This window comes from Onychostruthus taczanowskii, unplaced genomic scaffold (genome assembly GCF_017590055.1).
Source record: "Onychostruthus taczanowskii isolate IOZ18803 unplaced genomic scaffold, ASM1759005v1 scaffold78, whole genome shotgun sequence".
NCBI lineage: Eukaryota > Metazoa > Chordata > Aves > Passeriformes > Passeridae > Onychostruthus > Onychostruthus taczanowskii.
In genome coordinates, this window is record NW_024505671.1 from 168,658 (window position 1) to 190,063 (window position 21,406).

A 21,406-nucleotide genomic window follows, 5' to 3' on the forward strand; every position below is an offset into this window, starting at 1 on the left:
GGAAGGATTTAGTAATTATGGGCAATTTTGAAATGAACGTGAAAGACAAACAAGAACGTCTCTTGTTTATATCCATAAAACTTCCCTCAAGAACTGTGTTTAACTTTAGTCATTGTTGAAACTTCTGAATGTTTTGCTTACCTAAAAAAAAAATCCATCTCTTAAAAGATGCCCATTCTCATGCTACAGAGTTACTGCCGACACAGGGGTTGCAGAAACCCTCCTTCGTACACTGAACAAAGTTACTGTATGAATTACACAGACATTTTGTATGAATTACACACATGTTTACAGAAGTGTTCCTACAAGCATTCCTCACCAAGCTCAGCTTCTGCCTTCAAAAGCTCAGGTGGCCTGAGCTCGCAGCGTTTCTCCTGTGTTTTAGCAGGCAACCAAAGTGGCTGCATTTTTCTCCAGTAATTTGATAGCCACATCACGCACACACGCACACACGGCAGCAGACCATGGATGATGTCTGCATTACTGCACGTGGCCCACAAGAGGTCAATAAGCTGCAGAAATCAATGGCTGCCTTCTTTCTCCCAACACAGCTCCTCCACTTACACAGATCTTCACACCTTAAATTGATCTATGGCTCCCTGCACACCAACCTCTGTTATTTCAGGAAAAGAATTTTCCTGCACTGGGAACTGCTACCAGTTTTATTTCACATTTCTTTCACGCTGCTGTGCTAGCACGTGCCCAGAGGCAGCATGAATATAAAAATTATGGAGGTTATGCTAACAATGGTTGAGTTAACATCCAGAAATGATCACATAAATCAAATTTGGACAAGGATGTACTTAACTCTGCACCAGACATTCATTACATTGTTACTGTTCTTTCCAAGTAAACAACCTTTGTTATGCATTCAAATAAAGCCTCTGAGTTTTTCTTCACAGTACTGGCTTTTGTTATTTTATTGCACTTCAGCGCACAATAAAAACAGGTCACCCAGCAGCATGAGTGGATAAAAAAAGGGTTTATTAATTTTCAAAAGTGAACTGATTCAGAAAAGGGAAATGTTTTTTTCCTCTTCTTTCCTAAAGGATGCAGAATAAATCAGGTCCTCAAGAAGCTGCTTTTGAATCATATAATTTATAATACCCTTTCCCTCTTCCAAGGATGCAAAGGCATTTCATACACAGCCACTGTAGACCCAGGCAGGACTGGTGGGAAAGTGCTGGGATGTCTGGAAGATAAGGTGAGACGGTGAGTCCTGCAATTTAAGGTCTGGACAGCCTGCAAACAGTGAGGATTCTGGGAAACAATTTGTCTCTGGTCCTACAATTTTCTGCACTGGTTCCTGGCTTGACAGCTGGTTAGAAAACTTCTCTCTGTGAGCCTTAGAGGTATGTAATTGACTTAGGAGGAATGACTGGTGTTTGTCCTTTTTTTTGCATGTAAAACTATGCCATGCATTTATATCACCTTTACTAAAGTTTTGTTTAGCATATTCATTGCTTGCTTGGTTGATGAATTTTTTTTACACAGAAGACTGCATAGCACCGATGATAGAAAAAAAACTGCTGTGCCTTCCTAGTATCTTCTTACATTACAGACTTATCATAGTATCCAAAAGACAACAGCAGCATTAGTATGGGTAGTTGAACTAACACAGTTGATCTAAAAATTAATGACAAACAATGTTTCAAATTTGAATTTTGTAGAAAGCACTTATCAACTAGAAGAACAGAAAACCTCCTCTCTCTGCACTGTCGAGACCTTCCAGATACATTTCACCTTGTAGTCCATATAGCCTTCAGAAAGAAAACACTGAAGTTTTGAGGAAAGGGCTGAGAAAAATGCACAAACCACCAGAAGCCCATGTGGAAGGACTGTCACTTAAAAACTTTCAGTCTAATGCAGAAGGACCAAGGAGCTCAGATGAAAACCCCAGTTCTATGTCTCAGTCACATGTGTAAGAAACTAACAAACAGGATTGATTCAAATATAGTAAGATTGTGTCAATTTTGTCATCTGAATATATACTGGTCACTGCAACTAAGAAGACTGAGATGTAGACTTTGCACTATATCTCATCTACAGATAAAAAAGTGTTGTACTGAAATCTTATAAATGCAGAAATCCTCATGTGGCTTCCTTAGACTATATGTAATCAAAAAAAGTTGTGTTATAAACACTTTGGTTTTACTTGCTTCTCTAACATTTAAAATATTCTTTGTTCCTTGACTTCTGATAAAATTGGTTGTTAGCTGCCATTGTTTATATAGGTTGCAACTGCATTATTTCTCTTTAGAGGGGTAAATTTTTTTCAATTAGGCAGAAGCTGTGAGAAAGAGAGAGGATCCTGAACACATCAGAGAAAAGAACAAAATCAGAAGTATAGCAAAAGGAGTTAAAAATTTTATTTTGGAGTAAAAATTTTGTTCTCCAACCACGTCCACAAGTGCACAAAACCAATGCAAAGCCCTGTTTAAGGAGGAGGTAGTCATGCTTCTCTGTGTGAGAGGTTCTGAGAAATCATTTTTCTAGGTGACCTGGCTTTGGACTTTCCTCTTCTTTGAAAATCACTTGAAGTGATGGTGCCTTGCAACAGCTGAGTTTCCAGCTCAGGAAGTTCCTGCACAATTATTGGCATCTTAAAGAAGAGTAGTCATGCAGTTTCCTCCCCATCCCAAAATACATTCTTTTTGATACTGTTTGAAAGAGAATATAGAATTTAAGAATTACGATGATAATTCCACTTATATACTAAATAATCCTATTACAACAAGTTCTGGAGAAATTAGGGTTTCAAAGACCACTTAAGGAACAGAATATTAGCCATAATAACAGAAAGAGGAATAGATTAAATTCAAATTTAAGATTAATTTAGATGTATTTCTTATCACAATTTGAAGCCTTTATTTGGGCTATAACTCATCTTTATGCAAACAAACATCCTGGCATAATTTTATTAAGCCTCCTCCAAGTTCTTAGGAAATGGCATGTTATTTTCTGGTTTGTCACAATCTCATTATCATTTCATTATGAACCTTTGCTGTGACACTTCAATCTTTGTACAGCAGTCAGGACCTTTTCTTCCTAAAACTGCGAATGTTCTACAGCTGATTACAGTTTCTCCAACAGGAAACAGTGCATCCCCTCCTCCTTCACTCCCCTTGAGAAAAAACAACATAACCTGTAATAACAGCAAACCCAACCTCCATTTATCATTTTAATGATCCCTTCTCCTTGTTCTTTCTTTTCCTCTGGTCATTTGGAAAGTATCCTCAGTGTTATCTTCAGAACATCCTTTCCCTTTTCTAATCAAGGAAAAGAAGGTGGGGTGGCAGAATGGGTCACGCATCATTTGGCAGCTTTTAAAGGGACATCTTCAGTTAACTGAATCCCAAGTCTGTACTAAAAAGTAAGTTACAAATGAGTGTATCAGGTCTGTGTTCGCTAAGACTTTGTGTGTGAAGCATATGCAGGTTGCTTGTTTGTTTTGCTTGCTTTTGTTTGTTTTGAGTTCTCCTGAAGCATTCATAACCCAAAATGATGAATTTTGTTAGCATATGAGAGCATGTGCATCTATTGGTTTTACAGTCTGGCTTTCATTTTTCTGTACATGTGGCATTGAAGCTAAACAAGGAGTATGAATGGCAGGAAGTAGATTACACTTTTCAAACTAACTCTGTTATTAAATTTTGCATATAGCATCACTTAGAAAAATACAAAAGTGCAAACTCTTCCTCCAAAAAAACCCCCTTCCTATTATTTGATGAAAAGGGTGAACTAGAATGACTTCCAATGATACAAAGAATTTTTTAATACAGTGAAGGGTTACTGGAAAAGAGAACAATCTCTGTGCTGAAGTATTAAGAGGATTCAAATTTCTCTTCCTTGAACAGGTAACTGCTAGCAAGGCCACAGGCTGACCAGTTTTGGAAATGTTTGTCCCATTGAAACATGCTAACTGGATTAAGAAGCCTATGTGTCTTAGGGATGTTGATGAGTATCTTTTGGATGGGCTTATCCATGAGGAACTAGGGGAGGTATTATGTAGAAATAATGAAGACCTCGTAAGATCTCTCCCTTCCTAATTTAAAAACCATCTGGAACTTTGGACTCATCTCCACAGGCTGGGCTGGGTTCTAAGTAATCCAATCAGCCCTTGAAACTTCCTCACAAGACTTTTAGTGTCCTAATTTAACCTAGGTCAGAAATATCTAAAAAGGCATCTCTCACTCCCACTTCTTTTTCTAGCCAAAGGCAACAAAACAAGGCGCTTAACCAAACTCTTTTTAACCTCACTCAATTGGGTTCAGGTTACTTGATGGTTCGGTTTTGGGTTGGTGGCTGTGGTTAAGTTTTATTTTCCCTGGAGATGGGCCCTACCTGAAAGCCCTGGAGTGTTCAAAATTCAAACCCAAAAATGAATGTAAATTTTGCAATAGACCCTTCTGTAGACAGGCAGAAACCACAGATTCAAATGTCCACAGACTTTGGTTCTTTGAGATGGAGACATTTTCGTGACTTCATATGTTTCCTTACTAATCCCGACAACACGTTTTATTTCTCCAATACCTAATTCATCACATGCCTGAAAAGTATGTGATGAATTCACTTTATTTGCAAACAAACTGAAAACCAGAGTATTTTGCTTGACTCAGATCAGACAGCAAATCAAGGACAGAGATGGAATGTTACCTAATATTACCATTTATCACCATCTGGAGTTAGAAGTAGATAATCTTGTAATAAATTAATTTGCCATGCTAAGCTTAAAGCAGGTGGGGTTCTTTTGGACTCAGCTTTTACCTGCATGACAAGACCAAGATCCTAAGTAATACAGAGACATACCTTTGGAATGTCTACAGACATGTTTTGACATTTTACATATTCTCAGATCCCACTCTGTGTTCCTGCTGTGCAAGGTGTAAGAAAACAGATATCTCTCTGGGTAACACCATTTGGGTACAGAGACTCCAATTTGCAGGTCACATATATAAATGCTGAAGTGAATACTGAAGAAGGGAATTAAATATAGTCAATTAAAGGCTAATAATTTTGTCATTTGCAAGCCAAAATTTAATCCAGATAAAAGCTTAGCATAAACAAGATGGGAACTGGAGAATTTAAGTTTTAAGAACCTTGTCTTCTGACTAGCTCGACAAGCGAACTTGTAAATACTAAGTTACTTACACAGCTGTAAGCCATGTTATTTTGTTACTGTACTTGATTGAACCTGGCAATAAAACAAAGTATCTAACGTAATTGCAAAAGGGCGAGGTCTTCTGGCTTACTGCTGCATGTTTACCTACAAGTCCAGATTTATCACAAGGAATTCCCTCAAACTTCTGAGTTAAGGCAATGAAGAAGTATACTGTCACAGCCACCAAAAAACCCTCATAATGAGATAATAAAATCCATTTAAATCACTTTAATCAATATTAGTCACTAGTGAGATCTGCTTCAGTGACTCACTGAGCAACTTTGTGAATCACAGAACTAAATTATTGCTTACCATAGCTATGCTCCTTTATTCCTCAAATCCAAAATATACTCTGCTAAAAGAAAAATTGGATTAATTTTCACTGCAGAAGTGTTTTCAATTCTAAATTATTACCCTGCAAATATTCAATTTAATTCCTTTTCTGTCCTGTGAACAGAGTAAGGTTCATTTAATTCACTGAAATGCTGAAGTGTCAGTGAGCTGCTAACATCAATTTCAACCTGCACCGCGTTCAGTCTCAAGCTTGAGCTACCCAGTTCAGAGTCAAAATCTCCAAAAATTTGCGAGGTTTTGTTTGGAATTGATTGAAGACAAAACTATCACCCTATCTTCCCATAAACCTACAGGGCTGTGCAAAATTTGTATCTCTTATTTTAGGAGTCCTCCTTCTGCAGGGGAGGAGCTGCTACATGGCTTCCCCTCAAGCTTCTGACTCGCTGCCACCAACACAGAAGAGAACCTGGCAGGTCACACGGGTCTCCACAAGCTGCAGGACTAACTCTAGGGGCTGGGGCAAACATTCACTCCTCAGAGAACAGAACCAAGCGGTTCTCGGTGACACGGGGGTATTTCACACTCGATTTTGTATTCCAGAGTTACCTTAAGAGTCCCCAAACCCACCAGGGCAACTATGCCTAGGAAAGCTTGAAAGCTTGCAACTAGGCAGAGAAAAGACAGGAAGACACTAAAGCCCTGCATCTCCCCCAGGCAGGATTCTGAAAAATGCTCATGGTCCCGACAGCCCAGCAAAGACAAAGTGAAGTAACACTAACTTTCTATTTACTGCACAGTCACTGGAGGAATGTGTAGATGGCATCACAGACTCAAACAGCAAGAAACCAACATTAGTACAGTTGGCTTTGATTAGGGCTACAGAAGATCCCATTTTCAGAGTGAAGGAAGTCTTCCTATCCAAAAAGACTTCACGGTGTCTTAAGTTACACAGCGACTTTACTGTAGGACTCCAGAAAAAAACAGAAGATATGGTCTTGTCAGTGTTAACCCTTAACAGACAAAGTAGGGGAAAATCCACTAATTTGACTGAATCTTCAAGTACACACACACAAAAAAAAGTTACATGTAAGTAACCTTTAGTCTGACATTAAATATCAATGCCCTGTATTTTTTTTTTACATGTGAATTTACATAATGGATGTCAACTTGTTCAAGAATGAGCTTCAGTGTTTTCCCTTACTTTAAAACAAGGCTGGTACTGTTTTTTAGAAGAGTATTTCAAATGCAAGATAGAACAGTCACTATTTAAGCTCAGTTTGTTAGTGAGAAGCTGGAGTAATGTTTATGGTGCATTTGTTTATGACCTCTGAGAACATTTAATATAACATTTCATCTGCCTCTTCCCTCCCTCCCTCTACCATCTTTCAGTATACAGTTGCTGCCTGCCAGTTACTGCCCCCAAACAAATGCAACATGGGGACAAATTTTTACTGCAAGTATTAGTTGGGTACTTTGCAAGAAAGTGCGCAGTGGTACACAGCAGAAATTGGTTTAACAGAAAGATGTAGATGAACAAATATTACAAAAGCCTGTTTATTTCCTGGCAAAACACATCTGCATGCTCTGACACTGAGCATCTTCATTTCACATCATTTCCTACACATCCACAAGTGTAGGTCACCAAGTGAGCGAGGCCCAGTGTGCACTTGCCAGCTACAAAATCAGTAGTCAAGTATTTAGAAATCCCACTTCATTTTGCACCGAAAAATTAAGGCAACACTACTCCTTAGAGAGAATATGGTAAATATATAAAAACCTGAAAGCCATGGGGTATGTAAAACCATGATCAGTTAGCCATACATTTCAGATTATGGAAAAGCAGTCAAAAGAGTAAGCTGGAGGTTTCTGTGAGAGAGAGCATAGGAGCACAGAACCCCCAGGTTCCCCACCCTGCTGGCCCAGAGGTGCACATACAAGGAGGCACCACCTTTTAGGTTCAGCAGTTGTATTTAGAGGAGTTATGTGGAGTGCCCTACTCCTGGCTCGATCCTGGCTGAGTATTCACCAGACATCCCTCGCCATGGATGTCTCTCACACAGCACCAGCATTTCCCAGACACTGGCAGAATCTGGAGTATGGCAGGACTCATATACAGGGGCTAGAAGTGAAAGCCCTATAGCCAGAAAAAAATCCTGAAACTATTCTTGTGTTCTTCCTTCTCCATGGGTAAAGAAACTGAAAATTTTTTTGAAGTTTAAAAGAAACTGAATTTTTTATAACGTGTTATGTATTCAAAATAAAAAAGAATGAATCAGTTTAGTTGCATTTGAATATGAATATATACCCACTTCTACTTCATGAATGAAAAGTGCTTTATTTTCTCTCAGTCTTTATAAGGGCATGCATGACCGGTACTATTTCCAGCTAGCCTTTACCTGATTTTTCTTTATGCTTTTCATTGACAAGTCAGAACTAAACTGTCCTCAAATCTCTGCTCAACCAGTAAGTTATTCTCTTTGTCCTGGGAAGATTGATGGACCCATCTTACCCCCTTATGTCTTTCTACCTCAGCCATAGTAAGCTCTCAGATGGACTTACAACCCAGAAAATATCTTTAATCAGCAAGACTGATAGCAGCACGCTTCTAGGTGGCAGTAACTCTGCCAGCATGGCTGAATGCAACCCATCAGATCCCAAGCCCTCCCCTCCCCAGCTCCTCTTTACTCCTGACTCCCACCCAGCCCTCCTGCTTTGCTTCCTCTGCTCTCTTCCCTCCCTGCTTCCTCCTCCCTTCCCCTTCCACAGGCTCCCAGACAAGGAGGAACAAAAAGGAGAATTCAAACTTTGGTTTGACAATTGCTCTTTGATGAAAAGCGCAATCCCTAGAATCATAACAGTGTCAGCATTGAAACTGTTGGAGTTCCAGTCTGTTTTGATAAAGACAGTGAATAACAGTTTTTTCAAAGGTTGTCTGTGCAGTACACAAGGATACATCAAGATCTGCCTATGTCCAAACACTGAAGTTTACACAGCATCCAAGCTGAGTGCTACAGGACCCACAACGAAGTGGTTGCTGCTCTTTTTATTTTATTTTTTACATGCTCACTAATGGGTTTGCATCAGTATAGAGAGTCCATCAGGTGAAAAAAAACCCAACAGGGTCTCGATTTGGTTTTTTTTTTTTTCTTCTTTTTAGATTTTCTGTCCTTTATTTACAACAGTGGCAGAATAACTTCAAATCAAAATGAGGTTAAGATTATTTTTAACAGATGTTCACTGCTGGCCTGACCCAAAATCCATTGACGTCAATGAGAAGACTCCATGGGGCTTTGGATTGGGTTCTAATTGTTGGAAAAATTAATGTTATTGTAAACCACTGGTCAGTGCTGTCACATGCTCCCCTTCTGTGCCAATTCTATATGACCGGATAACAGCTTCACATAAATCTGTTCCAACTGTTGTCTAAGAGGCTAAAGGAGACAGAGGTTTATCTCTTTAATTCTGAACTGCCCCTGCTCCTTCCCCAGCACACCCCATGGCCCTACTGTATTTACATTTGACAGATTGAGCATTATGGACTATTCACACAATCAAAATACTTCACAGCCAGACACTCATTGGAAATAATGGAATTAATGCTGACTGTGTGAAGACAGCTGAGCTACAGATATGTATGAGATGAGAAATTTTGGTTCATATACTTTCAGTAGAGACTTTTATTTGTTTTTATTTAAATACAGACCTGAAAGAAGGGTTGCACTTACTGTTAAGCAGACGGAAGTCTATAAATGGGTAGGAGCCGCGGCGCTCGGAGACAACCCCTGTCTGACCTCTCACCCGTGCATCTCCTGCAAAACACAAAATCCCCAGAGACATTAGAAGGGGCAGCTGCCTTTCTCTGCTGTTTTCATCTAGATCTATTTTTTAACACAAAGTGACGACATTACACTCCTCCAGTGGGAAAACTAAGGTCCAAAAATTCATCTCCCATGGCATCCCTGGGTAATTGGGTAAAGCAGTACAGCTGATCCTCTTATCAGACCAAAGACACAAAAAACCCTTCATTGCTGGCTGGGATTAAACAACATTATCCTATTGAACAACTTCTTGCCCATCAAGCAGACTCTCATTGCTTCACAAAAAGTGCAGACATCTGCCTTTTCTTCCTCAAGCAAGAGCAGGTAAGACTCTGACTTTCAGGGCTTCACATACAAAGGTCCCAATCCCAGACTAGGCCCACAATCTAATGGACCTCCACAGTCGTGGGACTGGTCTCAAAACCATCAGTTGATGAAAAAATCCCCCCCCAAAAGTATGAAGATGTTTTTGCACTTAGGTGGGTGGTTTGTATGTTTGTTTGTTTGTTTTTGTTTTACTTTCTGCTCTTTGAGCACTCTGCAAAATGCAAACCTTCTCCTCAAACACTGCAGCTGTTTGATGTAAGTGAAAACCTGATGTTCTCAGATAAGCATGACTCTGGAGCATTAGTATGTATATTTAAAGGTGAGGAAGTGCCACCACAACACTAAGAATTAGTATTGTGTATTGCTGTGCAATTAGTACTGACTAGTTCCTGACTTACTATGTAATACTGATGAAATAGGCAAAACTGATTTAAGGAGACAAATGCTCCCCAGGATGTGTAAGAGTTACAAAACCTCTCTCCAAGTAGACAGGAAATAGTGGGCAATCATATGTCGATTTTATGTTTCCATAATTTTAAGTATCTTGTAGTGAAATGTAATTGTTCCCTTACAGGCAATCAACAAGACCAAAATATTAAAAATTCTTAAATAAGATGACGTCTGGAGACCTTGAGGTTCTAGTTAGAGTACTCTAGTTCTTCACCATACTAATTCCTCTTCTACAGAAACAGAGACCACAGTGTTGAAAGCATACCCACTGCATATCCCCACACAGCTCACACTGTAGTCCTATCAAAGATTGCAATGAAGTATGAATTTTTAGTTTGAATTGCATTTCCTCTGGTATACAAATATAGCATCTGACTAATCTAAACAGTAATTTAAAAATTTGGCTGCTAGTGCTAGCTTCTACTGCTTGTGTTTAAAAACAAGAAAACATCTTGTAGCATAAAAGAAGGACCTAGTTAAATGCTGGTTTGTTTTTTTGGTTTTTTTTCTATCTAATGCTCACTTAAAATGTGCTTGCATTATGTTTAAGGGAAGAAAGCCAAGTAGAATTATTAAGTTAAATATCTGAGGTAGAGAAAAACTTCCGTGCCCTCTAGGGGTCCTTAGAGATACGAAAGACACAAGAGAGTGCATGCAAATTAACAATATTTCAAACACAGTCACTTTTGATTATAAACATAAATCTAGATTCCCTCACCCTTACTTTCACTTTGTTTTTTTGTTCCCAGAGACAGAACATGTGTTCCCCGTTCTCGGCTCCTTCTTGCCAACCACTCTAAGGAACCAGTCCAAAACAACCCAAGCTGCTGTTGACCCCACTTACCCCTCCTGACAGCAGGGGCAGGAGGTGCAAACTTCTACCTGCTCTTCAGCTGCTCCACTTCAAAGCTATGGTAATGCTGTGGGTCCACCTTCATCAGCAGCTTAAAATTACATGCAATGTAATTGTGGCAATGAAGGTACAAGAATCCATCCCCCTGCGATCCTTGCGTTAAAGAGCAGAAGGGTGGAGCAAATAGCTGGAGCGTTTGCAGAACACCGACGCAAGATTCATCAGCACCCACAAGCCAGAGCCCATGAAGAAGCACCCAGACTTAAAAGCATTGCTTTCTGCCACAGGTAACCCCATCAGATTGGCTCACGTGTGCAGAAAAGGTAAGAATGGCAAGCACATGGTACACATTATATAAACTCGAAAAAATCAGACAGGCTTGAGCCTGCTACTGATACAGGCACCAGCAAATTAAGAACGGGTGTGAATTCAGAGCATGCCTTGACCAACGCTTTTGTTTTTCTGCAGGCACCAATGAATTAACAGGAAACTGCAAGTAATCCCCTGTATTACACACTGATAAACACGTCACTTGTGACTGTATCAGCAGAGACATTAAAAGTAAAAAAAAGGAGAGAAATTCAGACTCCAAAAATCTGAAAAAACACCCAAAGCACTATACTATACTATACTATACTATACTATACTATACTATACTATACTATATATATATACTATCCTGTACTATACTATAAAACCAGCAAGACTGGTATTCTTTCTAGGCATGAAATAATACATCTATCAAATCAGAAGAGGATTGCTTAACTCTGATCTCAATAGTGTGACCCCAAATTTTGAGGAAGAGAACACTAAAGGCAGGTAGACAACTGTAACACCAAAGAAAACACAAGGTGGGCTTACCAAAAGTAGACCATACAAGATACTTAATTACCTCAATTAAAATAAGTAACTGTTAGACAAAAGGGAAAGAAAGCAGTATTTTAGTGAGATTCAACAATATGGACCTTGTTAAACACACAAGACAAGGCAAGAGATGAGTACAAGACTAAAGATTAAAGACTAAGACTAAAAATAAGACAACACAGTGCACTGAAAGGAAACTTTTGCTTGGAAACAATTACTCCATAATCTCCATTATATTTAGAAAATTTATGTTGGGAACGGTCCTAAAGAATTTTTTTTTATGATCTTGACACAGTAGAGCACTACTGATACTTGAGGGTAACACAATGCTGGGAGATACCAGCTATTAACAGTCACAGCTATTTTAAATTAAGTTCACTGCTGCTGTCATCTCTTCTATCCCAACTGCTCCGTGGCCCAGATGCCTGGATGTTCCTGGTACCACAGCTTCCTCCCACAGTGCTGCTGTCTCATACAGAACTACAGACTAGCCAAATTAGATGCTTATGTACACTATTCAAAGCAATTGTAGCAAAGAGAGGAAAAGCAATGGAGATACTGATGAAATTAGGAAGAAATGTGAATAAGTTTTACTGAACTAGCAAACCCCAGGAACGAAGTCATGACAAATTAGTGAGTACTCCAATTGGCTATTTGTGTAATTTTGCATTTTTTGCAACAGTATAATTTTGGACTGTCTCCAGCATTATAGGAGCCTGTATGCAGAATAAATCTGCATCCCTGCTGACTTAGGAAAAGCCACTAAAATCTTTATATTGTTATATGATTATTAACTTTATCCTGAGGGAAGGCAAGTTTCTGATGAGTCAAAGATGTTATCAAGTAGCTCTACCCCATGAATCTGTTATTTCAAAATACTTCTCCAGGTGCCACCTAGTCTCTCTCTACATCATTAGAGAAAGATTAGTTAGGAAGTGGTGGTGGGCTAAATCAACCACACCTCCCTTCCTCCATTTTTTTCTTGGCTCACATATGTGGAAAATATTTAGATTCTTCCCTATTACTTTTAATTACATCTAAGTAAGGGATTGCACCAAATACACAACTTACCACATAAATTTGGGCCGTTCATGGCAACACCCTCAATGCTATTTTTTTGCTTTGGCAGATGACTTTGAGGCTGACTTTCATCAGTCCACCAGACCTTTACATCTCTTTGTCTCCACCTTAAGAATCAAGCTAAGTGGTCGTTCTGACAATTTATCTAAAACTGCAATTAGCAGTTTTAGATAAATATTCCTTTTTAGAGCAAAAGGAAGGAATTCTGTGGCAACAAGGCAGGAAATTTTGACAGCTCATTGTGTTCCCAAATGAAACAAGCAGGGTGAAGGGAAATGGTCAGGGTACAGGTTCTCCTTGACTGCTGTGGGCTGAAGATGTGAGGCTGGAACATCTGCAGCTGCAAACGCCAGGGGCTGCACCCTCACTGGTGCCAAGCTGCCACAAAAGCTTCCAGCAGGGACATCTCCCAGGGGCTGCTGTACTCTTGAATTTTACTTTGTCGTTGTTAAAACAAACAAGAACACAAACCAAATAAACCAAAGCAACCCATGTAAGGAGCCATAGCCGTGACTGACATGCATGACAGATCACAGGCACAAGAAAATCAGCTATAGGGCAAAAACCATGGCACTACTGCAGCCATAGCATTAAGGGCACTTCAAGATGGTTCAGAAGGGTTAACAAAAAATGAGGCAGCTCTTAACTGCCTTTCACATCTGGAGGCGAGAGCCATCTGCACCGAGGAAAACAACTTCTCCAAGACTTGCCCGAAACAGCGTGCGATTCAATTTCACTGAGCAAGCACAACAAATTAGGAGAGAAAATAGGACCATAGCTGTGACAAAACAACAGAGTAGCTTCATCCAGCAGAAGTTAGGATGAACCACCAAATTATTGATTCTATTTAGTACACAGCTCCATGTGGTAAATCGGGAATACCACAGCAAATTCACAAGAGGTTACAAGTATTTATTCCAGTCAAGCTTTATGACAATCTTCATTGCAGTATTTCTTAAGTTGACTGTTCAGGGTACATACTGCAGTGGCTGACAACTTTTCATGGAAAACCAAGCAGCAGTAGTAAGGCCTCTTGTGGACTCCATGGAGCCTATGAAAAGGCTTGGGATTTCTGACCTGAAGGAAGATGATGTTTTAAGCATCAATCTGGTTTTAGAGGAAAGGTTTCTAAAAGCGAGAAGTAAATGCAGCAAACTCAAATGAAAAACTATGTTAAAAGTGAGTACCAGAATTACTGGAATTATATTTTTATTTTAAGAGATCTAATGCTTGTTTATGGTGATTCATGCTGGTTTGGATTCTTTTCATTCTGTTTTATTAGTGCTGTAAGTGTTATTGTAAATTCTTGTTAGTTGAAGGAATTTTATGAAGATTTCTCATGTGCATCAGATCTGAACAAAACCATTTCCTCTGAACAGACACAAGGAGAGTGATTTAAGGGTTACAGACTCAGGATGACCCCTTTGCAGCAGGAGAATCTGGAGCAGCCACCTCACTACATTCATTTATAAGCATTAAATTTTTAAGCATGTAAACATTCCAAAATGTAAGTTTTTCTGTGCTGTATGCTGCATGGTTCTAGTATTTCTGGAAGTAGTCCTAATGAGCTCATAAGTATTGATTTCATCCAATGGATTCTACAGTTCTTTTTTCAAAATGCTCTGCAAAGGAAAGTAATTGATGGTACTCCCTTTTTGCAAAAAGAGCAGAAAATGATGATGTAGAAACTGTAATTCAGTTTTGTACATGTTTTTTACACAGAAAATTACTTAATTTCCCTTCTAGTGGTCCTACCCTGTGAATTAATTATTTTTATTTATTTATTACCAGTCAATTACTTGACATTCAGCTATTAAAAATTAATTTTCCAGCTGCAGATGAGACATTTCACACATGTTCTGTTTTACTACTATTTTGAAGCACGTGGTGGTTCTTATGTTCAACAAGAACTTCTGGGACTGCTTTACTGTACCTGCCAGCTCTAATTTCTGCCCTCCTTTACTGACCAAAATCCACACAGCAGTTGTATCTTAACCTCCCAAACAGTACTATCACCACCCCCTGTGCCAAACAGCAAAATGCAAGAAAAAGAAGCAGACAATCTGTTCATAAAACCCTTCTCAATGCTGGAATTCTCCTGGTACGTCTTACCTGGATACAGAGGAAGACCCTAGGATCCACAGGCATACCTTCAACAGCTGTCCATTCTGACCAATGAACAAGTTAAATGAGTATTTTACAGACACTCTAGAAATCCTCTCTTTAACCAGGTCATATGGCACCAGTGACTGGTGAAACGACCGAACTGACACATCTTGAGGCAGAGCTCTTACAACATGCAGACTTTGGAAAAAGTTCTTGGAGACAAGCGAAAACCAAGAGGATGAGAAAACTGCCATCGAGAACCAGATAACCGCAGTCATCAGAAACTCAGATATTGAAGCAGCACCCACATTTCCCCCTTCACAGACCTGTCTGCTCTTGCATGAGCAAATGCAGAGCCTGCAACGCTAACATCTGCCTGTAAAAGTGGCCAGAGTCAATTGGACACACATCAACCCTCCATTCCATGAGCTAACAAAGGTAGGTTTCCAAAACGTCAGTGTATTATATTGCACTGGCAATTCTTTAATTTGTTTTTGAGTTTGATAATGGGCTACGAATTATTGCCTTAAGGTCAAACGTATTTCACACACTCGTAGGTCTAAATGAGTGGAGAGAAGTAGATGCCTCCACCCAGTGTCTAATGCTTTAAGAGACTTTCAAAGACCCAAAATGTTTCTGACTGATGCAGATGGAGTCTAAGAAACTTCTTTTCCTAAATTAGGTGCCACGATTATAAGCAGAGCATGAGGAGGGAAGAATCCAAGACCTCATCCTTGAGGACTGTATTCAGAAAACTGAGACCACACCAAACCCCTTAGCTGTGAGGATGTCTTTCTCTGTGATTATCCCTGTGACTATTTGGTAAGAAACAGAACAGATACATGTGCCTTTAGTTCACACTAATGTAGGCACACCCTCAAAAAACGTATGTACTGTGTACACTCAAACAGTGTAATATTATCCCACAGCTCAGTTAAACAAGAAACAGCACTTGTTATGCAACAGCAATCAGAGTACTGTTCTGGACAGAACACAGTAACTCACCTCTTTGGTTCTAATGTATGATATCTACTTAACTTTCAGTATTTTCTAGATAAAATAAGAAAGTTTATATAAAAGTCTACATAAAGTGCTAAACCACCAGCCATGAATATAGAGAGGAACATACAAATGGGGCAATTTGCACAGCCTGCTTAATTAGGAACTTTTCCTTTTGAAGACATGAGAGATTCAGATACAGGAAGGTGCTTGACAGTACTAATTTTTCTAAATTCAGCCAATGGCTTTCAGATGCAGATAAAAAGACAGACAAATGTTGTTATCTAGCAGGAAAGGATAGGGAGTTATTGAACTAAAACCAGGAGACAGGTCTTGAAAAAAAGAATCCAACAAGAGAGAATGCTGTATGAATACAGCATTTTAAGTGCAGAAGACAAAAGTCATCTATCACCACCTCCATACTTGAAAGACATGGTTTAGACAACCATCTTGACTTTGGTAAATATTCTCCTTGCAGTGTATTGTAAAGAGCAAGCCATCTACTGTCCAGAGGGTCTGATGGTATGTTGAGAGTCTCACAGCTGGGATCCCAAATGGAAGCACTCTGGCTGACTTCAGGCTTACCATACTGCTGCTGCTCAGCAGGGCTGGTGCAGTAACAGAGGTCCTGGGACACTGAAGCAGACAGGATCCTCCAAGTTCTAATGCTAGGAGCCACCTGTTTGTATGTTTTCTATGGTGTTATTGGTGGGGCATTTCTGTCTCCAAAAACTGATCACTGACTTTTCAGGAAAAGTGGATATTAATACAGATAGGGCACTGAACTGTCTTGATAATCGTGTTTTCCTACATGGTTTGATAGCTTGTAAATGTCTCTGCATTAGAGGACAGGAGCCATGTCAGCAGAATCAGGTTCTTGCATTGCTATCATTACTATTACTATAAAGCCTTCCTGGCAAGTGGCAAAACTTACTGGTTTTCCTAAAAATGAAATTGAATTGTAACACCTTAAAAACTGAAGGATAAAGAGCTGTAATAAAAGTAGTAACAGCTACAGCATAGTCTTAGCAACAGGTAGTAGGTTACATTACCATGGCAACTTTGAACATAAAATCCTACTGTCATGCTACTCCCATCCCTCTCTGAAATAAATTACAGCATAAATAAAAGACCATTCTTACTTATTCAATTTGGAATTTTGTGATTCTAGTCTTCAGCTGGGCTCTCAACTACCAAAATAAACATGTATTTAATAACAAACTTCTAAGACATCTGTACTCCCAATTCCAAGTCATTAGGCTTTTATTTTGTATAAAAGAAAAAGATCTGGTATTTTTTAAGACCAATGCCAAAAAGTGGTATAGCATTCAAATCTCTGTACAGAGTGCAATAGGTGAAGCTACTTCTGTTGTCATTCTCCAAAGAAAAGGATTTTCTTTTCTCATGAATACATCAAAACCCTAAGTTATCCCGAATATAAATCATATTTTCTTAACTGTAATAGCTTTCTAGATACAGACACTCTTTCAGACACCCTTTTGTATTTGCCTATGTATTGTAACATCAAACTGAACTCCTTCAAACATCTACATCTTACTTTATTATATGGATTTCTGACTTGAACATTGTCAATGCTTTAAATGCTTCTACTGTGAGAACACACACTGGACTCCTTGAATACACCAGTGAGGGTTTTGAAGTTGAAAAACAGATTCTTTTTCTGCAGAAAGCTGAGCTAATTGTCCAGCATTTATTCAACCAAATCTGCCTTACTGTTCTGCATTCTCATTTCTCACCCACCAATAATATTTGTTAAGGGATCTCTTAAAATAGCTTTTTATTTTTTTCCTGCAAGTTCTTCAAGAATTTATAATAGGTATACACACATAATGAGTTGCACTGACTGAGCCACAAGGTATGATTCTCATTTCTGCTAAGGCACTATTATGTTGGCAAGCAGGAAACAGTTGATATTACAATCCATGTACATCTAGCATAGCCATTGCTTAAAATTTGATATATTATATATAATTAATTTATGTAAAATAACAATTGACATAATGACATAAATATTAATGAAAAATGTTGCTCATTCTTAAGTGTAACAGAACATTGTTTTTAATGTTCAGTAATTTGGTGTTAGTATTTTTTGTTTCTGAGAAAGAGAGGGCATGCTTGGAAATAACATGCAGGATGATAATCATAAGCCCTGAGCTCATTTCCTGGTTTCTTATGGAACAAACTTTTCTTTCCATGCCTCAGTTTTCCACTTCTGTGTTTTGTTTGATCTGAATATACAGTGAGTTCTCTAATGCAGGGCCTTAGTGGTTCCACAGCTTTTTCTACCTGCAGTTCTGGTCCTGGTTTCTACATTACCACAGTTCAAACACTAATTATCTCAGCTTTTTTTACAACCAACAGTTAAGTTAGACAACACAATAGAAAATGAATGCAGAGGGGTTTACTGGTGCCATTAAATCAAAATATGCTTTCAACTCTTTAGAGTGACACTTAAGAAAATTTCCCTCTATTTCTACAGCTTTGCCCACAAGATTTCTCCTCCCTCTCTTTCCCATTAAACTACAAAAGACACGTGTTTAAAACCATAAGTAGTAATACAGCAATCGCCATTGACTACTTTTGAAACACCTAACATTAGCCAAAACCTCAAGTCTATCAACACTTTTCACAGAATGGCAGCCTGTGGAGCCAAGCAGGAAAAGCACAAGACCCTCTGAATTTTCCCCCCTCTGATTTTTGTGCTGAAATTGCACAGCTGCCATTTCCCTCACACGAGGACACCAGGTCTCTGCCGTGTTTAGCGTGTGGTGCCGCACAACCCTTTGAGAAAGACACAAGAAACTTAAGTTGTCTCAATCTTGTGCATTGACCTTCCCTGTCAGTCTCCGCATGTTCTTCATCTCCTCTTTTCCAGCTCTGCTCTGTGTTACATACACACACACACACACACACACACACATATATATATATATATATATATATATATGTATATGCATGTATCCCTAACTCTCAAGTGACTCTTCTTCCTCGCCTCCCACTCAGCAGTAATTCAGCCTCCCTCTGCCCACTGCCCCCTCCTGAGGCTGGAGCACTGCAAACGCTCCAGTAAAAACCAGCCCAGCAGCACTGGCCACTTATTCTTCACCATGAGGCTGCCCCAAGGGTCTTCAGGGCTGGAGAGAGCAATGACAGGGAGAAGGAGGAGAAGGAAGCACTGAGGACTGGCCTGGCAGCACAGGGAGGTGCCTGTTACATCTTGCAGGAGAAAACTTTACTCACAACCTGAAGCTCTATTCTGATTAAAAGCTTTATCTACATGAGAGATACATCTGCAGGAACAGACGTCTTGAGGTTAATAATTTGAATTCTTTTTGTACATTATATATTACAATAAATTCTTCTCTATCTTTTGAATTCAAAAGAAGTATCTAGAGTAAATAACTGTAAATCTTCTTTCTTATTTTTAAATTTGGTCTAGTACCTCTATGGAATATATAAATACCTCTGTAATTCAGTGAATTATTGATCAATAAGGCAAGAGAACTTTGTCCAAAACAAGCACTGGTTTTTAGTGATAAGGTAACCTCAGAATTATTTGTTTACTTAAGATGAGTATTTCCTGAGCTAGTCCTGGGCTAGTCTACATCTTATCATGCCATACTTCTTAATTACAAAGTATTTTTAAATAAAAAGATAGCATATGTATGTAACATAACTATTTGTGATGGAAACTGTTACATTTTGATGCTAGACACAAGAACAAAGCTGCATCAAGTGGAAGCTGAGCTTAACTGACCTACTGTTTGGAAAATACTTTTCTCTTCCTGTTTTGCACACTGTATTTTTCAAATAATTTATTGGATCTAAAAAAAAAAATCAAACAAAAAAACCCTACCAAAAACCACCACACCCAAATCATCAAATGCAGAATCCTAATCTGGCTATAATTTAGCAAATATGCTACCTATTACACTTAAACAGATTGCTCATCTGGATCATTCTTGTTTGGTACTATGCATTTAAATTTTAAAACTTCAGAAAAGTGTGGCAAAAGAGAAAGCTCTGGATCAATCTGATGCTACTCAAACATTAGCATAGTCTCTGTGCACTGTTCACTGTTATGGTTCAGTTGCCTTAAGTATCTGTAGTCTAAAGCATAATTAAACAGCAGTTTACCTTTTTTCTTCATGGCACATTCTTAAAAGAAGGAAGCACAAGCCGGCTCAAAGGAAAATAATTATCTACGTATTTCTGTAATTACAAAACACCGGATAAACCCATCTAATTAGGTGCTTCCCATGGGCAAAGCCTGGTTATTTCCCCAGAACGTGGTTTTGTGTTTCCTGGGGCGGCTGAGCCCTGACCATGACCCAAAGCAGCAGCAGGAGCAAGCGGCATCTGGTCCTCTTTGCCAAGCGATGTGCTGGCCACCACAGCTCCACTGAGACCAGCAAATGTGCAAGCTGCTGCCAGGGAGCCTCTACCCAACTTCTTTAGACAAATAATGGGCTTCCACTTCAGCTCTTTATTCCAGAAACTGCAAAACTTTATCATCTGAAAGGAAGAGCAACTAGCAAGGGATGCAGAGAGGGTTAAGCATGGCTTACCATAATAATCAGACGCCCTCTCAAGGACCTTTTACATCACCATCTTCTTCCCTCATCCCATAATTATGTACACTGAGTGTTGATTTCACTTTGACAAACAACAATGTCCCATAAGGGGCCTGCACTGAACATTGCCCTTTGTGAGGAAAGGCCAAGCATACCTGAAGAGAGGGAAATCCTGTCTTGCCCTGGAAAGAAATAGATTCTGCTGGGCCCCTTGCTGAGGAGAACAGACAAAGCAGGGGAGAGAGAGCATTTTCCTCCTTCCTCCTACTCTGTACCTACTTCCACAAGAAGTCAGGAGAAAACCTGGTTCTCAGACTCACTGCTCAACATCTGCATCAATACATATTTGATTAATAAGCTTGCAAAACCACCATGAATGGACAAAACTATGAATTAACTTTGAAAAAACTGTACAAATGATTCATCTGCTAACTGGCTCAACCCAGCAGTCTCCAATTATGAACGACTACACTGGAACTACACCTAGAGACTATCTGCAATTCAGGCCCATTGTGGCATAAACCTTGCCAAAGTTTTATTTACTGTGTCAGCATCAAGAACCAGGAGGCATACACAGGCAACCCACTGTGAAGGGAGCCAACGAGGAAGCTTTTTGGGATGTTGGCAGTCCAGAGCAGGCCGGCATCATACCCTTTCTGGAAGCCAAGACACACAGTACTATCTTCCTACTTAATGTCTTCCAATTACTTCATCCTTTAAGAAGGGTCATTAGTAGATATATTTATTTTTTTAACTGTAAGGTTAACTTTATATGTGCAGTTTCCACTAAAATCCCCATGCATTTCATCCCTGTTTTTAGTTAATACAGAAAAACAATAAAACCAAAACAGCATCAAAA

General features: G+C 39.2%; 1 protein-coding gene across 4 annotated transcripts in view; it reads right to left on the minus strand.

Moving 5' to 3' along the window:
• The window catches only part of PDE7B (phosphodiesterase 7B), a 165,742-nt gene that overhangs the window by 25,205 nt on the left and 119,131 nt on the right, over positions 1–21,406 (minus strand). For all 4 annotated transcript variants that reach the window (XM_041423518.1, XM_041423516.1, XM_041423517.1 and 1 more), the window contains one exon: positions 9,181–9,264. In XM_041423518.1, the coding sequence (XP_041279452.1) occupies positions 9,181–9,264 (84 nt within the window). The remainder of the gene's footprint in view (positions 1–9,180; positions 9,265–21,406) is intronic.